General features: G+C 35.7%; 1 protein-coding gene across 1 annotated transcript in view; it reads left to right on the top strand.

Moving 5' to 3' along the window:
• The first annotated feature begins 264 nt into the window (after positions 1 to 264).
• Positions 265 to 14,338, top strand: part of LOC120093019 (THO complex subunit 2) — a 33,151-nt gene continuing 19,077 nt past the window's right edge. The window contains exons 1-11 of the mRNA XM_039051311.1: positions 265 to 638; positions 835 to 960; positions 1,621 to 1,662; positions 8,602 to 8,661; positions 8,809 to 8,871; positions 9,263 to 9,343; positions 12,472 to 12,543; positions 12,716 to 12,763; positions 12,885 to 12,953; positions 13,059 to 13,192; positions 13,736 to 13,811. Of these exons, the coding sequence (XP_038907239.1) occupies positions 504 to 638; positions 835 to 960; positions 1,621 to 1,662; positions 8,602 to 8,661; positions 8,809 to 8,871; positions 9,263 to 9,343; positions 12,472 to 12,543; positions 12,716 to 12,763; positions 12,885 to 12,953; positions 13,059 to 13,192; positions 13,736 to 13,811 (906 nt within the window). The 5' untranslated portion in view covers positions 265 to 503. The remainder of the gene's footprint in view (positions 639 to 834; positions 961 to 1,620; positions 1,663 to 8,601; positions 8,662 to 8,808; positions 8,872 to 9,262; positions 9,344 to 12,471; positions 12,544 to 12,715; positions 12,764 to 12,884; positions 12,954 to 13,058; positions 13,193 to 13,735; positions 13,812 to 14,338) is intronic.

The raw sequence follows: 14,338 nt of genomic DNA, 5'->3' as shown, positions 1-14,338 counted from the left end.
GATACTCCTAACTCAATTCAACTCAGTCCTGTGCACCCGACATAATTGGTGCATAATTTTTATGAATTTCACTGATAATTTAATCGAGAATAATTATTAGTGGCTCAATTCAACTAAAATAAACGATAATTTTAGAAAGTCCAATTAAATATCGGGCTTCTCAAAACAAGACCCATGGGCTACAACCAATGTAGCTGGGCCCAACGCCCAACGCCCAACGCCCAACGCCCAATCCATCTCCGTCTCGCCTGTACGATCAACTGCGTCATCAAGCATCTCCTCCAAATTTCCAGCTTCCCCAAACCCCTATACTGTCTTTCTTCCTCCACAATTCTTCATAAATCTCAAACCCTAATTTCTCTCCTACAGTCATACTAAACCCCCATGAGAACCCCATTGATTATCGTTCTTTTCTCTTATTTTCCCTTTTGAAGCTGTTGCAGCTCCCAAAACCCAGTTATATTTTTGGGGGTGTATTAGGGATTGTATAGTCTCTCCCGGCAATGGCTCTCCCTCCGGTTGAGTGTATGTATGTCGTAGAAAGCAATCTTCGAGAATGGAAGTCCGGGAACTCGAGCTTTAGGGTTCCTCAACCCGTCCCCGTGCTTCGCTTCCTTTACGAGCTCTGCTGGACCATGGTTCGTACTCAAATTGATATATATTTATCAATTTCTTTGATCAGCATATGTTTTCATTTTCACGTGCCTGGTATTTTGCACATGTAGAAGTTGTGGTTTTTAGTAACTATTCACTGTTTTTAATTTTTGGGGATACTAGTGGTCCAATGATTTCATTATTGATATAAATTTGTTTATGTGGTTCTACCGGATGTAGGTACGAGGCGAATTGCCATTTCAGAAGTGTAAAGCAGCATTGGATTCAGTTGAGTTCTCGGACAAAGTGTCTGCGGAGGAGTTAGGATCAACTTTGGCTGATGTCATTACGCAATTGGCTCAAGATGTTAGTATTCAATTTTACATTACATCTTCGTTAACAGCAAGCTTCATTTTGTTTTTCTTTCCTTTTTTTTTTTTTTGGCAAACCAACTTCTTTTTATACGAATGAAAGTGTACAAAGGAGGCCACAGAAGGCCAAGACAATTGTGGGGGTTATGCCCATAAAAAGGGGAAAATATAAAGAAGCATTTTTTTTGAGTGAAATGTAAAGGATAATTACAAAAAGAATGAAATTGAGCACCCAAAAGAGATGGTTTAATCTGCATAAGATCCCAAACATTATTTTTCAAATTTATTTACCAACATAATTGTTTTCCAGTTCCTTTGTAGTGCAATACTTTGTTTAAGAAGTCGACTAGTCAAAGAACATGACCTCTCCCTTGAAGGAAGGATCGTGAATACTTACTTGCATCGTCATAAAATATGGTTAAATTTTTCTGCCCACTAGTTTGCTCCAGTTAATTGTTTGTTTTGAAGTTCTCCATCTTAAATCTATATAAGATGATAAACAATTGTGAAATTTTGGTTAGCTTGAAAATCTCTTATTTGCAAAGTTTTCTTACTACTTCATTTGAATTGTATGTTATTCATTATTCTGATGGAGATAATATATTCAAATGTGAGAATATCTATGCTTAATGATCTAAATTTACTTAACTTGCAGATCACATTAGCGGGAGAGTATCGTGCTCGTCTTTTAAAATTGGTGAGTATATAAACTATAAGAGATTATGATTATTGTCTCATGATGTAGGGTAGATTTGTTTTTTGTTTAGGATAGAAACCTAACCAAATTCATTAGAAAGCCAAATGGGATACCCCCAACATGCCGAGGGGATTACAAAATGGTCCCATTGGGCAAAAATGTGCGAAAGATGATGTAGCCTATGTAGCTTCAAGGAATAAACCTCAAAGAATCAATCTTGTGCATCTTTAATTAAAGTGATAAAATTGTTTCATACAAGCGGGGAAGACTCCTATTTATATAGTTTTAATACAAGTGGGGTAAAAAGAGAATTCACCTAGAATATTACCCAATTAACCCTTGTTCTTCGTGCATCCAAAAACTATTGTTACAAAAATTAAAGAGTGCACCAAGTAGAGGATAAAATGTCTGTAAAGTCTCTAGGTTAGAGTCCCTCCCGTGGAAGTTTCTCTATGTTTCCCATCATGCTGAAACTTCCACAATAGAGCCACCACAGCATAAAATCAAAAGATTCTTACTTCCTTCTTGAAGGAGAATACCCAGTGATGATTTGGTAGGGTATGTTGCTTTTGATTACTATTTAGTATTTAGTCACAAATCTAAGCTGTGAGAAATGTTTTAACTCTTAAAAGGCTTAAATCGGCCTCCAAGTCTTCTCTGTTGGAGAGGCGAAGTGTAAGCCTTGAGGCGGTAGGATAAAAGCTTATTCTTAACATTAAAAGATTTCTTAACCATACAAAACATTCTAAAAAATTAGTAATGACAAAGGAAAAAGTGTCCATAGTCCATCGGTCTTCATCAATATGTCTAACCTTTTTGAGTTAATAATAATTTGAAGCTCATCCCCAACATATTATAAATAAAATCTCAGGTAGTCTATGAAACTAATACAAAAGTAAGGAAAACACTATGTACTCACCATGTTGTGAACAAATAAAAATGAAAAGAAAACAAAAGTATTTTTTGGCTAATGCAGCCACCCACAAAACCTATGTTAAAATTATGACCACTTGGACTAATTTTCCTTCTCATGGTGGGTGCACTCTTCAGTTTTCTTTTTTATCTACATGGGCAGATGGCCCACCACCAAAGTAGAAGACATGCATCGTTTGTATTAAATGCATGCCAATAAATTTATTGCAATTTTCTATGTTATAAAGCCAAGGCTTACACCCTATGGCCTTAGAGGCATAGCACGAGGGTTTATACCTCTCTCAGTAGAGGTGTAAGTCTCTTTTAATTTGTTGAAGGCATAAGCCTTCAGGCACAATATTGCCGTCTCGCCCTTAAGGCTTATGCCTTTAACGCTTTTTAAAATGTTGGATGCAACACAGGAACATGTAGAATATAACAAGTGGCCATACGAGATGAGAGAAAAAATAAGGAATGAACTTATCTTTATGAAGAGTAATAGGCAGCTTATCGCTTGGTTCATAATTTGGTGGCGAAGAATCTTATGGGATAGGACGTTTGTCTGGATTTTTGTTGTCTAGGATAGTCTTGAGTAGTAGGTGGACGAGTAGGGACAAATTTTGAAGGAGATGGATTGGGAGAGGGTGGGAGACAATTGTATAAATAAAAAGCTCATCATCTTCTCCTTACCTTGTGCTCGGATGGAGTGAGAGGTTTGTCCTAAAGAAAAGTAGCATCAAAATAGGACAATAGCATATGCATCCTTTTTGAACATGAGAATAACCTAATAAAATGCACTTCAAAGATTTAGGGTCTGATTTATTAGATTAGGGCGAACTTCTTGAACAAAACAAGTACATCAAATATTCTTGACTCGATAAGAACAAAAGTTTTGTTGGAAATAGAAATGATAAGGTCAAGGGCGAACTTCTTAAACAAAACAAGTACATCAAATATTTTTGACTCGATAAGAACAAAAGTTTTGTTGGAAATAGAAATGATAAGGAATATGACCTTTAAGAATAGACGAAGGAATTTGTTGGAAATAGAAATGATAAGGAATTTGACCTTTGTGGCTTGGTGGATCGTTGTCTCTTCTAGGCTCGGGCTTGTCTCTTAATACGTTCAAAACAACTATCATTGTTATAAATCTTGACAATATGGATGTGGAATTTTATGCCATGAGGTTTGGATGCAAGGTGGAAACTTTACCGTTCACATACTTGGGTGGGTTCCCTCTCAGAGGAAGACACTGCGCCAAGGAAGCGTGGAGAATTCTTGAGGGCAAGTTTATGAAGGTGGATAAATGGAGAGGGGTCTCTCTCTCAAAAGGTGGTAGATTGACATTAGCCCAATTGATTCTCAACACTGTCCCTTATTACTTATTCTCTCTCATGCAAGCTCTAGTTTGTGTTATTAATCGTTTGGAAACAATCATTATAGACTTCGTCTGGACAGGAGGTTATTGTAATCCTACCTCACACCTTGTTAAATGGAGTTGGGCTCCTCTCCTACTATCTATGGTGGTCTTGATAATGACTCCCTTCGCCAAAAGAACACTCTCCTTATGAAATGGCTTTGGAGGTATTTTCATGAAGAGAATGCTCTGTGGAGATGCATCGTTGTTGCTATCTATGGGGTTAAGGCTCTCGACTGGTCCTCAAAGCTGCCGAAGAAGGGAAGGAAATCTAGACTTTGGGCTAATATTCTAAAGCATGAAGAACAGTTCTTTAGTTTCATGGAGTTCATTGTTGGAAATGGGAAAATGATCAGATTTTGGGAGGATAGATGGTTTGATTCTCAACCCCTTGCATTGAAGTTCCCTGATGTTTTTACTTTATCCCTTGAAATGAATGCTGCGATTGTTGATTGTTGGTGTGCATCTAGCCAATCTTGGAACTTGGGTCTCAGAAGCCGGGTGTTTGATAGAGAGTTGAGTGACATGGTGACAATTTTGGAAGTCCTAAATTTCTGAACACCCCTTGTTAGTCTTGGCCGCCTCAATTGGAAGCTAGATGGCTCAGGAAAGTTTACACCAAAGCTACCTTTTTGAATTTTACTTAAAAGAACCTCTCCTTCACTACTTCCTTTGGTGAATCTAGTGCAGAGGCTCAAATTCCCCCAAAAAGTTAAGTTCTTCCTCTTGTCCCTCACCTACAGAAGCTTAAATACTCAAGAGAAGCTTTAGAGGAAACTTAAAAATTCCTCCCTCATTGTATTTGTTGCCTTTGTTTGAAAGATGAGGAAACTCTTAATCACTAATTCCTTCATTATGAGTTTGCCAATAAAGGGTGGTCTCTTTTGTTTAGAAACTTTGGGTTGCTCTGCTGCCTTGTAACAAAGTTGATGACTGGATGCTTGATTGGCTTGATAGTTTCGCCTACGTTGGTATTGGAGATGTGTTACTCGCTTGCTCTTATGGTGCATTTGGAAAGAAAGAAATAGCTAATTTTTGAAGAGAAGTATGCTCTTTTTGATTCTTGTTAGGTGGTTGTACAACACAGCCTCTTAGTGGTGTACAAATTACACCAAATTCTTCTGTAACTATAGTCTTTCCATGATTTTTTTAACAATTGGAAACTATTATTCAATAGAGTTTTTTTTTTTTTTTTTTGGGGGGGGGGGGGGGTTCCTTGACCCCTTGCCTTTAGGTTGTTCTCTTTTATTCTTTGATGAATTATAGCCGCTCGTTTCTTGTTAAAAAAAAAAGAAGAAGAAGAGAATAGACAAAGGCATGCTATTAATCAATAAACAAGAAGTGGAAATTGAATCAACACAAAAATACTTTGGAACATACATTTGAAAGGTTAATGTTGTTCTAGTTTCTAGAAAATGCCTATTTTTTGTTCCGGAACTCCAATTTGAGATGGAGTCTTGTCACAAGATTGATTGATGAATAATTTTATGCATGCATAGGTACGACCTAAATGCTTTAGAAAAGTACTCACCAACATTGTCACTTCTCAAAACTTCAAGGAAAACACCAAACTGAGTTTGAATAATCTTGTTGATGATATTTTACTTTTTGTTGCTGTTTTTCTCTTATTTATCTCTCTTGTGGAGTCTTTGAGCATTAGTCTCTTTTCATTTCATTAATGAAAATCTAGTCTCTAGTTAAAAAAGTGAGGAAGCAACTCAGAAAGAATGATTCATTTTAAAATATAATCAAGTCATATGAGAGTAATTGTCAACGAAGGTTACAAAATATTGAAATCCAACTTTGGCGCAATTGGCAAAGACCCCAAATATCTAAACGAACAAACTTGAAGGGAAAACATGCTCGTTTTCGACTCTAGGTCTTGAACTAAATTGATGAAACTTGGCAAACTATATGAGTCACAATTCAATATAGACAAATTATGAAATTAGGGACAAAGCTTTCTTAATATTGAGATAGATGAATGACCTAGATAACAGTGGAGCTAAAGGAGAAATAATCCAAAACAAACCGGAACTTGTGATACTTTTTTTTTAAACAAGAAACAACTCCTCATTGAAATAGTGGAAATGAATCTTTTGGTACTTTATGATTAGAAGTGTAAAAGTTCTTTAGATTCATGTCCTCGCCTAATAATCTTGATACCGAAACAAACAACAATTAGGATAAAATGAGATATAAAGATTAAGGTCAAAAGGGAGTTTACTAACAAAGATCAAGTTGGAAGAAAATTGAGATACATGTAGAACATATACAAAGAAAGAGATGGGGTGAGGTTTATTGTGCTAGTTCCAAAGAGAAGATAAGCTTATTAGATGGGCAAATCTGGTTGGTTGTGAACTTGTGAGGTTGGTTCCTTTCCTTTTTCCTACCTTGGCCTCTTCCTTGGAGGTAATCCAAGAGCTCTCTCTTTTTGGGATGGCCCTATGGAGAAGATAAGGAAGCGGTTAGTTTTGTGAAAGAAAAGCTTCTTCTCCAAAGCTGGGAGGTTGACACTTATCAGGTCGACGCTGAGTGGTATCCCCATTTATTACTTTTCTCTCTTTTGTGCGCCTTTCTCGATTTGCAAGAACTCGAGAACCTTATGAGAGATTTCCTCTAGGATGGGGTGGAGGAAGGGAAAAGTTTTGCAATAGTAGTTGGTTAGCTGTGAATAAGGGGGTTAGAGCTTGAAAATTTTAGGATACGCAACAAAGCTCTGTGGCTAAATGGCTTTGGGGTTTCATTTTACCCTTGAGCTTGATTCCTTGTAGCAGAGGATTATTGTGAGCAAACATGGTCCCCACCCTTTTGAGTGGGTGGCGAAAAGGGTTAAAAGACACATCAAAATTTGTTGAAAGATATTTCTTTTCAGCTACCTTCTTTTTCACATCTTGTCTTTGGTGTTGTGGGAGAAGGTAAGAAGACATATTTTTTTTGGAAGATCATTAAGTGGGTTATAGACCCCTCTCTTATGCATTTCCTAGGTTATGTCATTTGTCCTCTCTGAAAAATTGTTTTGTGTCGAAAATTTTGGTTTGGTTAGAGAATTTTGTTTCTTTCTCCTTCGGTTTCCGTTAGCCATTGTCCAATAGGGAAACGGCGGAGGTGTCCTCTTTTCTTTCCTTGATTGAGGGTTTTGACTTTAGGCTTGGGAGAAGGTATGTTCGTATTTGGAGTCCTAACCTTTTGGCAGGCTTTTCTAGTAAGTCGTTCTTTTGAATTTAATTGGATCCCTCTCCTGTTGTTGAATTGGTCTTTGATGTTTTATGGAGGATTAAGATTCCAAGGAAAGTTAAGTTCTTTTCGTGGCAAGTTTTGCTTGGTTGTGTGAATACGATGAATAGTTTTTTGAAAATATGCCTTCGTTAGTGGGACCTTTTGTTATAACATTTGTTGGAAGGCGGAGGAAAACTTGGATCACTTTCTCTGGGAATATCAGTTCGCAAGATCTGTGTGGAATGTTTTCTTGTAGGAGTTTGATTTTGTGCTTGCTCGTAAGATGGATGTGCGGTTGATGATCTGGGAGTTCCTTTTCCATCCGTCTTTCAAAGAAAAAGGTCGTTTTCTTTGGTTTGCAGGGGTGTGTGCTTGGAGGGAGAGGAACAATAGAGTGTTTTGTGGTGTGGAGGGGACCCAAGCGAGGTTTGGTCTTTGGTGAGGTTTTATGTTTCTCTTTGGGCTTCAATTTCAAAGACCTTTTGTAATTATTTTCTAGGCAATATCCTTCCTAGTTGGAAGCTCTTTCTTTTATCGGGTTTTTGTGGGCTTGATTTTTTGTATGCTCTTGTATTCTTTCATTTTTATTCAATGAAAGCAGTTGTTTCTATAAAAAAAATTGGTGAGGTATGTAGACAGTAGATGACAAAAGAGTGGAAAATGATCATCTGTCCTATGATCAATAGCAATAGCACTGGGCTATGACCCATTTGGTAGATGAGGATAAAAAGACACGATGCATATTGCTTGAACCAACAATGGTCGTGATAGCAGTAAGCGTATATGATGAAGAAGATGCATTTGATGATTTCTAGTACGGTTGAAATTTATCAAACTTGACTCCAAAATTAACAAAGGCTCCTTAGATGAATTAAGGATGAATGTAGTCTTCGATTGAACTACATAAGATATAACTGCAACATAGACATATATAGAATCCCCAAACTAAGAATAATAAAATTAAAATGATGGACAAAAGACTGATAATCTACACATATATACTATGACAACTTAAACCAAACCATTTTGTAATTATATTACTCTGCTCAACAACTATCATCAATAGCAGTTCTAATTTATAACCTTCTTTAGTAGTAGAGGCCCTTGTCCTGGGTTCTGGTTGTAATACTTTCATTTCATATAATGAAACTTTGCTGTCAATAGTTAAAAAGCAAACTTGATCTCTCTACCAATTTTTGTGATGGTATTTGATGCTTTTTCATTGCTTATCCTCTTGATGTACTACATTTGGTAAAGTGAGTTATTAGAAATGTTATTCTTTTCCCCGTTACCATATATTTTCCTTTCCATCATTACCTTTTTTTTATTTAAATAATAATAATAATTGTAACTCATAATACCAATTGCATTTTATTTTTTGTTTCTTCTAGGCTAAGTGGCTGGTTGAATCTGCATTTGTCCCATTGAGGCTTTTTCAGGAGCGATGTGAGGTGATATTGATATATAAAATTAATCTTGTTTGTATTTCATTCTCGTTTCACTGTTTCCACCCAGTCTCTTTTTATTTGTGGGCCTCAATGTTTGCTGCACTATTTGTTGTAGTAATGAAGTTCTAAACTGAATTTGCTTGGTTTTAGGAAGAATTTCTATGGGAGGCTGAAATGATAAAGATTAAGGCGCAAGAATTGAAAAATAAAGAGGTAAGTGATAGTTGTAATAAGATTCAAGCTCCGTTATAGATAATGCCACCTGGACTTGGATATTGATGTGCATTTTATTTTCCTTTACCATCTGTTTAGTTTTTGTACAAGCATTTGGTCGTTCAATTTTGAACTTGTTCACATCTTAGACTTACATAGTGTTGTTGATTTATTAAATATTTTTCCATTTATAATAATAGCAGGAGAATGGCCGATGGCGTCTTAGATTTTTTGTTGAAATGTTTTTAAAAAAAGTGACATACAGAAGCTTCTCTATGTAATTTCATTAACCTAAGTTGCTGTCCATGTTTGATAAAGCATTAAAGCATTTTAGCATAGAGGCCAAACCTTTAAAAGTGATGTATATATATGTTCGTATCGGTGATTTCAGGTCAGAGTAAATACTCGTCTTCTTTATCAGCAAACAAAGTTTAATCTTCTGCGGGAGGAAAGTGAGGGCTATGCCAAGTTGGTATGATATTAATTAAATACTTAGTGCTTTGTCCTTGTGCTTTTCTTCTTAGTTAGTTCATTGTTGCCTTGATTAATTAGAAGACTTGTTCTCTCAATGTTGAAGGTGTATGGTTATTCAATGGTTTAGTTCTCACAACATTTCTTCTAATTGAACAGCGAGAGAAATAAATTAAAAAAGGCTCAAGGAAAACTAAATAACCTAAATGGACAAAAGGGACAAAAGGGACAAAATGTTAAATGTCCCTTTTCCTAAGTTGGGGTCAAACAAAAGCTTTCCCATCTTGATTGATAAGAAAAGTAGATAGTTACGAAGCACTTGTGTTTGGTTAAGTTCTGGCGTACGAAGTTGAACCAACCAAACCCACCTCACAGTAATATATAATCATAGGGAACTTGACTTCATATAACAGGCCTTGTTAGCTAAATGGCTTCTGACATTTTTTACTATAAACTTGATACCCCAAGACACGTGGTTATTGTAAGTAGATATGGTCTGTGCTTTTATGAATGGACCTTGAATGGGGTTTGGGCATGCACATGTCTCTTTGGACAGGTATTGCAGAAGAGGCTCGTTATTTGTCTCCATTTTTCTGTTGCTTGGTTGGGGATGAGAGGGATACTTTCTTTATAGGAAGATAGGTGGTTGAGGAATAAACCCTTTTGCTTTGCTTTTCCTTGTCTTTACCACTTGTCTGCAGTGAAGAATGTTTTGGTGGCTGACGTTTTGGCTCAGCCTGCCCCCACTATGGAGTTCTGTTCTTGTAAATAGCAATATTTGAAGATTTTAAAGATATAGAAGGATTGGCTATGATTAGAGGAAGATGTGTCCTAAAAGTTTAGGAATGATCAACGTAGAAGGATTAGATTTGTTATAGAATTTCTCTCTCTATATATTTTTAATTGTTTAACTTCCTGGGATTGAGAATGGATGGATAATTTTTTTTTGCCTAGTCGTGTTTAGGCTGTGTCCAAGACTTGTTTATGTCCGAAATTAGATTTAAAACAAAGGTTTTATTATTGTCTTTTTTCTTTTGTAATATTAGACATTTCTTAGAATGTCAGATATTTCTGGTGTCTTGATGATTCCTAGCTCAATGTGTCTGTATATTCTTTCATTTTTCCTCAATGAAAGTAGTTGCTTCTATCAGAAAAATTCTCTACACGTCTCTAACACAGACGCCTCCTTAGAATATCACAAAACCTAAGCCATGAACACACCTAATATTCCACAAAATTGTCCAGAATATTCAACCATCAAATCATCTAAAGCTTGCATGCATAGAATTACCATTTCTCTCTCTCTCTCTCTCTCTTACTTTGTTCGGAATCTTTGGATTAAGCAATCGAAAACTCTATTCATAATAATTGAAATAATGCAATCATTTTTGTAAGAGAGATAAGGAGAGAGAGAGAAATGGTAATTCTTTCATTTTTATACCTTCATTCTTTTATTTTTTCTCAATGGAAGTTGTTTTCATAACATATATATATATGTATGTATGTATGTATATATAAAGAGATAAGGAGAGTTTGCAATAATACAATCATTTTTATAAGAGAGATAAGGATGATGGTGCACGAGAATCATTCCACATTGGGTCGTAATCACTAATCAGAACACCTAATCCCTGCTGCTTTTCAGGAAATTATTATGATCCACATTCACCTTGTTCAACTAAACTGATCCACTTAGGTGGAAATCTTTGTGATCCACTTTCACCTTGTGCCACATTACTGTAATCTTAGTTTGGAGGCCCTATCTTGTAGGTCGTCTCCGTTTTTTATGGTTTTTTTTGTATGCTTTCATTTTTTTCCCCTCAACAAAAGCTTGGTTATTTATTAAAGAAAAAAACTGATCCAATTATTCAATTCTTGGGCCATTGTTTTTTATGGAAAAGGAAATGAGTCTCTTTATTCATTAAGATAATGAAATGAGACAAATGCTCAATGTACAAGAGATATGATAAAAGGGAAGATTTAGGATCAGAAGATGCATCTCAACTAGGTTGACACTCCCTTAGCACCACCATCATCTCCAAGAAGAACGATAAAAATTGTGGACATAATCAATACAATACAGCCCAGATGTATATGATCAAAAAGCAATACAAATACAAGAAATTTAAGACTTAAGATAACTTTAATTCAAATAAACAGGGAATTTCAAAATAAAATACTAAAAGAAGAAGCTACTGCCATCTGAGAAAATTGCAACCAGCCCTGATTCCTAGAAACAGCCATATGAGGCAGCAACATTAGTGCTCCGGGGAGAGGAAAGCGCACCAATTCAAGCTAATATCTTGGCTGGAGTAGTCTGCAAAAGCCTTGGAGAGTGAGCTCCACATGGATGCATTCAAACAAGCTGTCTCAAATCCGGAAAACCAATGAGTTTCCTTGTCATGGAAAACTCTCTGGTTTCTTTCAAACCATAAATCTGCCAGCACTGCCTTTACTGCATTATTCCACAGGATTTTCTGGTTTTTCTTGAGTTTTGGTCCCACCAAAATATGCAAAACGTTGTCTCTGAATATTCTTCCAAAAACCTAGCTGATATTGAACAATTTGAATAGCGAATGCCAGCAATTTTGAGCATAGCAGCAGTCAAAAAGAAGGTGCTGAAGGTCTTCCCAATCTCCTTTACACAGGGCACATCTATTTGGAGATAAATAATGGGAGGGCAGCTTCTTTTGCTGGAGCAGTTGAGAGTTCCAACTCACAATTTTCTGATTTATGTGACTACTTCAATTTTTGGCATTATGGTTAGAGAGCAATAGTAGTATTTTTGATAGGGATATCCAGGAAAATGATGCATTCCCTGACCTCTTGATAGAACTCCTGGTCTATTTTAAAGCTTTATACATTTTAAGAGAATTGTATTTCCTTTAACCTCTTTGTCAGATGAAGTAGGATTCAGTATTTTTCTGTCTTCGTGATGTTTATACTTGTCTTTGATAGAACAAAGAGAGATTTAATGATGGGGCGAATGAAATCATGAGATGCATAAACTTTTGGACCTGACGTATTCATTGTACTCTTATTCTAGTAATTGAATTCAGTTTTTTCAATGTGTATTTATATTTTTGCTAATTCGTACTTGATCTACTGTGGTGCTGGACTTATTCCTAGGTAACACTTCTTTGCCGGGTCACCGACGCTTCAGATAATAGTTTTCCAGGTTCAACGATTGGTATTATAAAGGTTGGTAGTAAACTTCCATTTTGCGTGTTTTATCTTTAATTATCTCTAACATGCGCATGCACAATGATATCAAATTAGCTATTCTTCTATATAAATATATAATATATAATATATAATATATTATGTATATTATAAAACTTTTCCGATTTATTGATCGTTAAGCTTTCTGCAGTCATTGATTGGGCATTTTGATCTGGACCCAAACCGTGTTTTTGACATTGTGAGTCATTCTCTTGTTTATTTTACATAATCTTTGATTTTCGATTTTATTTTTACCTCTTCATTATTTTTTCTAAAGAAATTCTCTGCTCAATTTTCATTTTTTGATGCGTTTATATCAGGTCTTGGAGTGTTTTGAACTGCAGCCGGAAAATAGAGTTTTCGTGGAGCTAATACCAATATTTCCCAAGGTAAAAGATGCTTACAAGTCATGAAAAAGTGACTTCGTTAATCCTGCTAATACTTGATATAAGCGAACTCTTAAAGTTTCTCATGATGTTGTATTTGTTGGGCAGTCTCATGCTTCACAAATCCTTGGGTTCAAATTTCAGTATTATCAGCGTATTGAAGTAAATTCACCAGTTCCATTTGGACTTTATAAGCTTACAGCGTTACTAGTGAAGGAAAAGTTTATTGATCTTGATAGCATGTAAGTACAGATACATATATGTATATACGTTTAAATGTTAGTTTCAATTTAATACAAGCCATTTTCTCAAGGAATTAAACCCCATTTTTGTTAAATTGTATAATCATTATTTTCCAATATCTTATACTTTATTGACTGTTTTAGAACTTCAAATTCAAAATCTGGATACGATGAAAACATAAAAATGTTGTTTCCAAAAGTCTTACTATTTGGATCATAGGATCTAAAAAAAAGTTTATTCTAAGTAGATATTCAGTAAATCCATTTGATCCAATGAATCTCTTTCTAAAAAAATTCAATGGGTCTGTAAACATAAAATAGAATCAAGATTGGAATTGCATACCCAGCCGTCTTTACCTTCCTTTTTACTAGTTTGGAAATTGATCCAGGCAATATTTTACAAGTAACATTTCATCCAATGTCTCTTTTATTATCTGTATCTGATTTTCTCTCCCTTGTGCATTATCTGGTGTTTTAGTTTTGAAGTTGTATTTTGAAAAGTCTACCTGTCATTTTTTTCATATGGATTTTTATTTACTGTAGATATGCGCACCTACTTCCCAAGGAGGATGAGGCATTTGAGCATTATGGTTCCTTTTCATCCAAACGACTAGATGAGGTACTGCTATTGAGTAAATATTAATTAGCATTATTTTCCATAGTCACCTTGTTCTTTCACTTTTATTAGGACACCACGAGCTAGCTAGTTTTTCTTGCATCTTGACGGGCTACTTTGTGTATTGAGTATGTAATTTTTCTCTTTTTATTTGAATCATATAGTTAATTATTTTTGCCAACTCTTTTGGTACAAATCCTAAATGTTGTTTTTGATGACGAGATGATGGATAGTGGAGGAAGTAAAAGTGAGTCCTTATTTCCAAGTTAGAAATTGGGAAGGCTCACTGTAAAGTTGAATGAAACTTTGTAAATAGGGGAAAATAGATAAAGTTGACTGGAGCTTCTTGGATGGGATTTTATCCAACATCTATTTTGGGAGTGTTCTTGCTTTCTATTTCCTTCCGGGATTTGGGTGGTGGCTCCTCATAGGGTGACTGGAGTTTACAGTCCTCCTAAGACCAAATCTAGAAGTAATTTCTTGAACAAGTTGGGAGACCTTTTTGGGCTATGTGGGTTGAAGTGGTGTGT

The sequence above is a fragment of the Benincasa hispida genome, chromosome 12 (genome assembly GCF_009727055.1).
Source record: "Benincasa hispida cultivar B227 chromosome 12, ASM972705v1, whole genome shotgun sequence".
NCBI classification, from domain to species: Eukaryota; Viridiplantae; Streptophyta; class Magnoliopsida; order Cucurbitales; family Cucurbitaceae; genus Benincasa; species Benincasa hispida.
The sequence above is the reverse complement of the archived record's forward strand: the minus strand, read 5'-3'. Positions and strand labels throughout refer to the sequence as shown.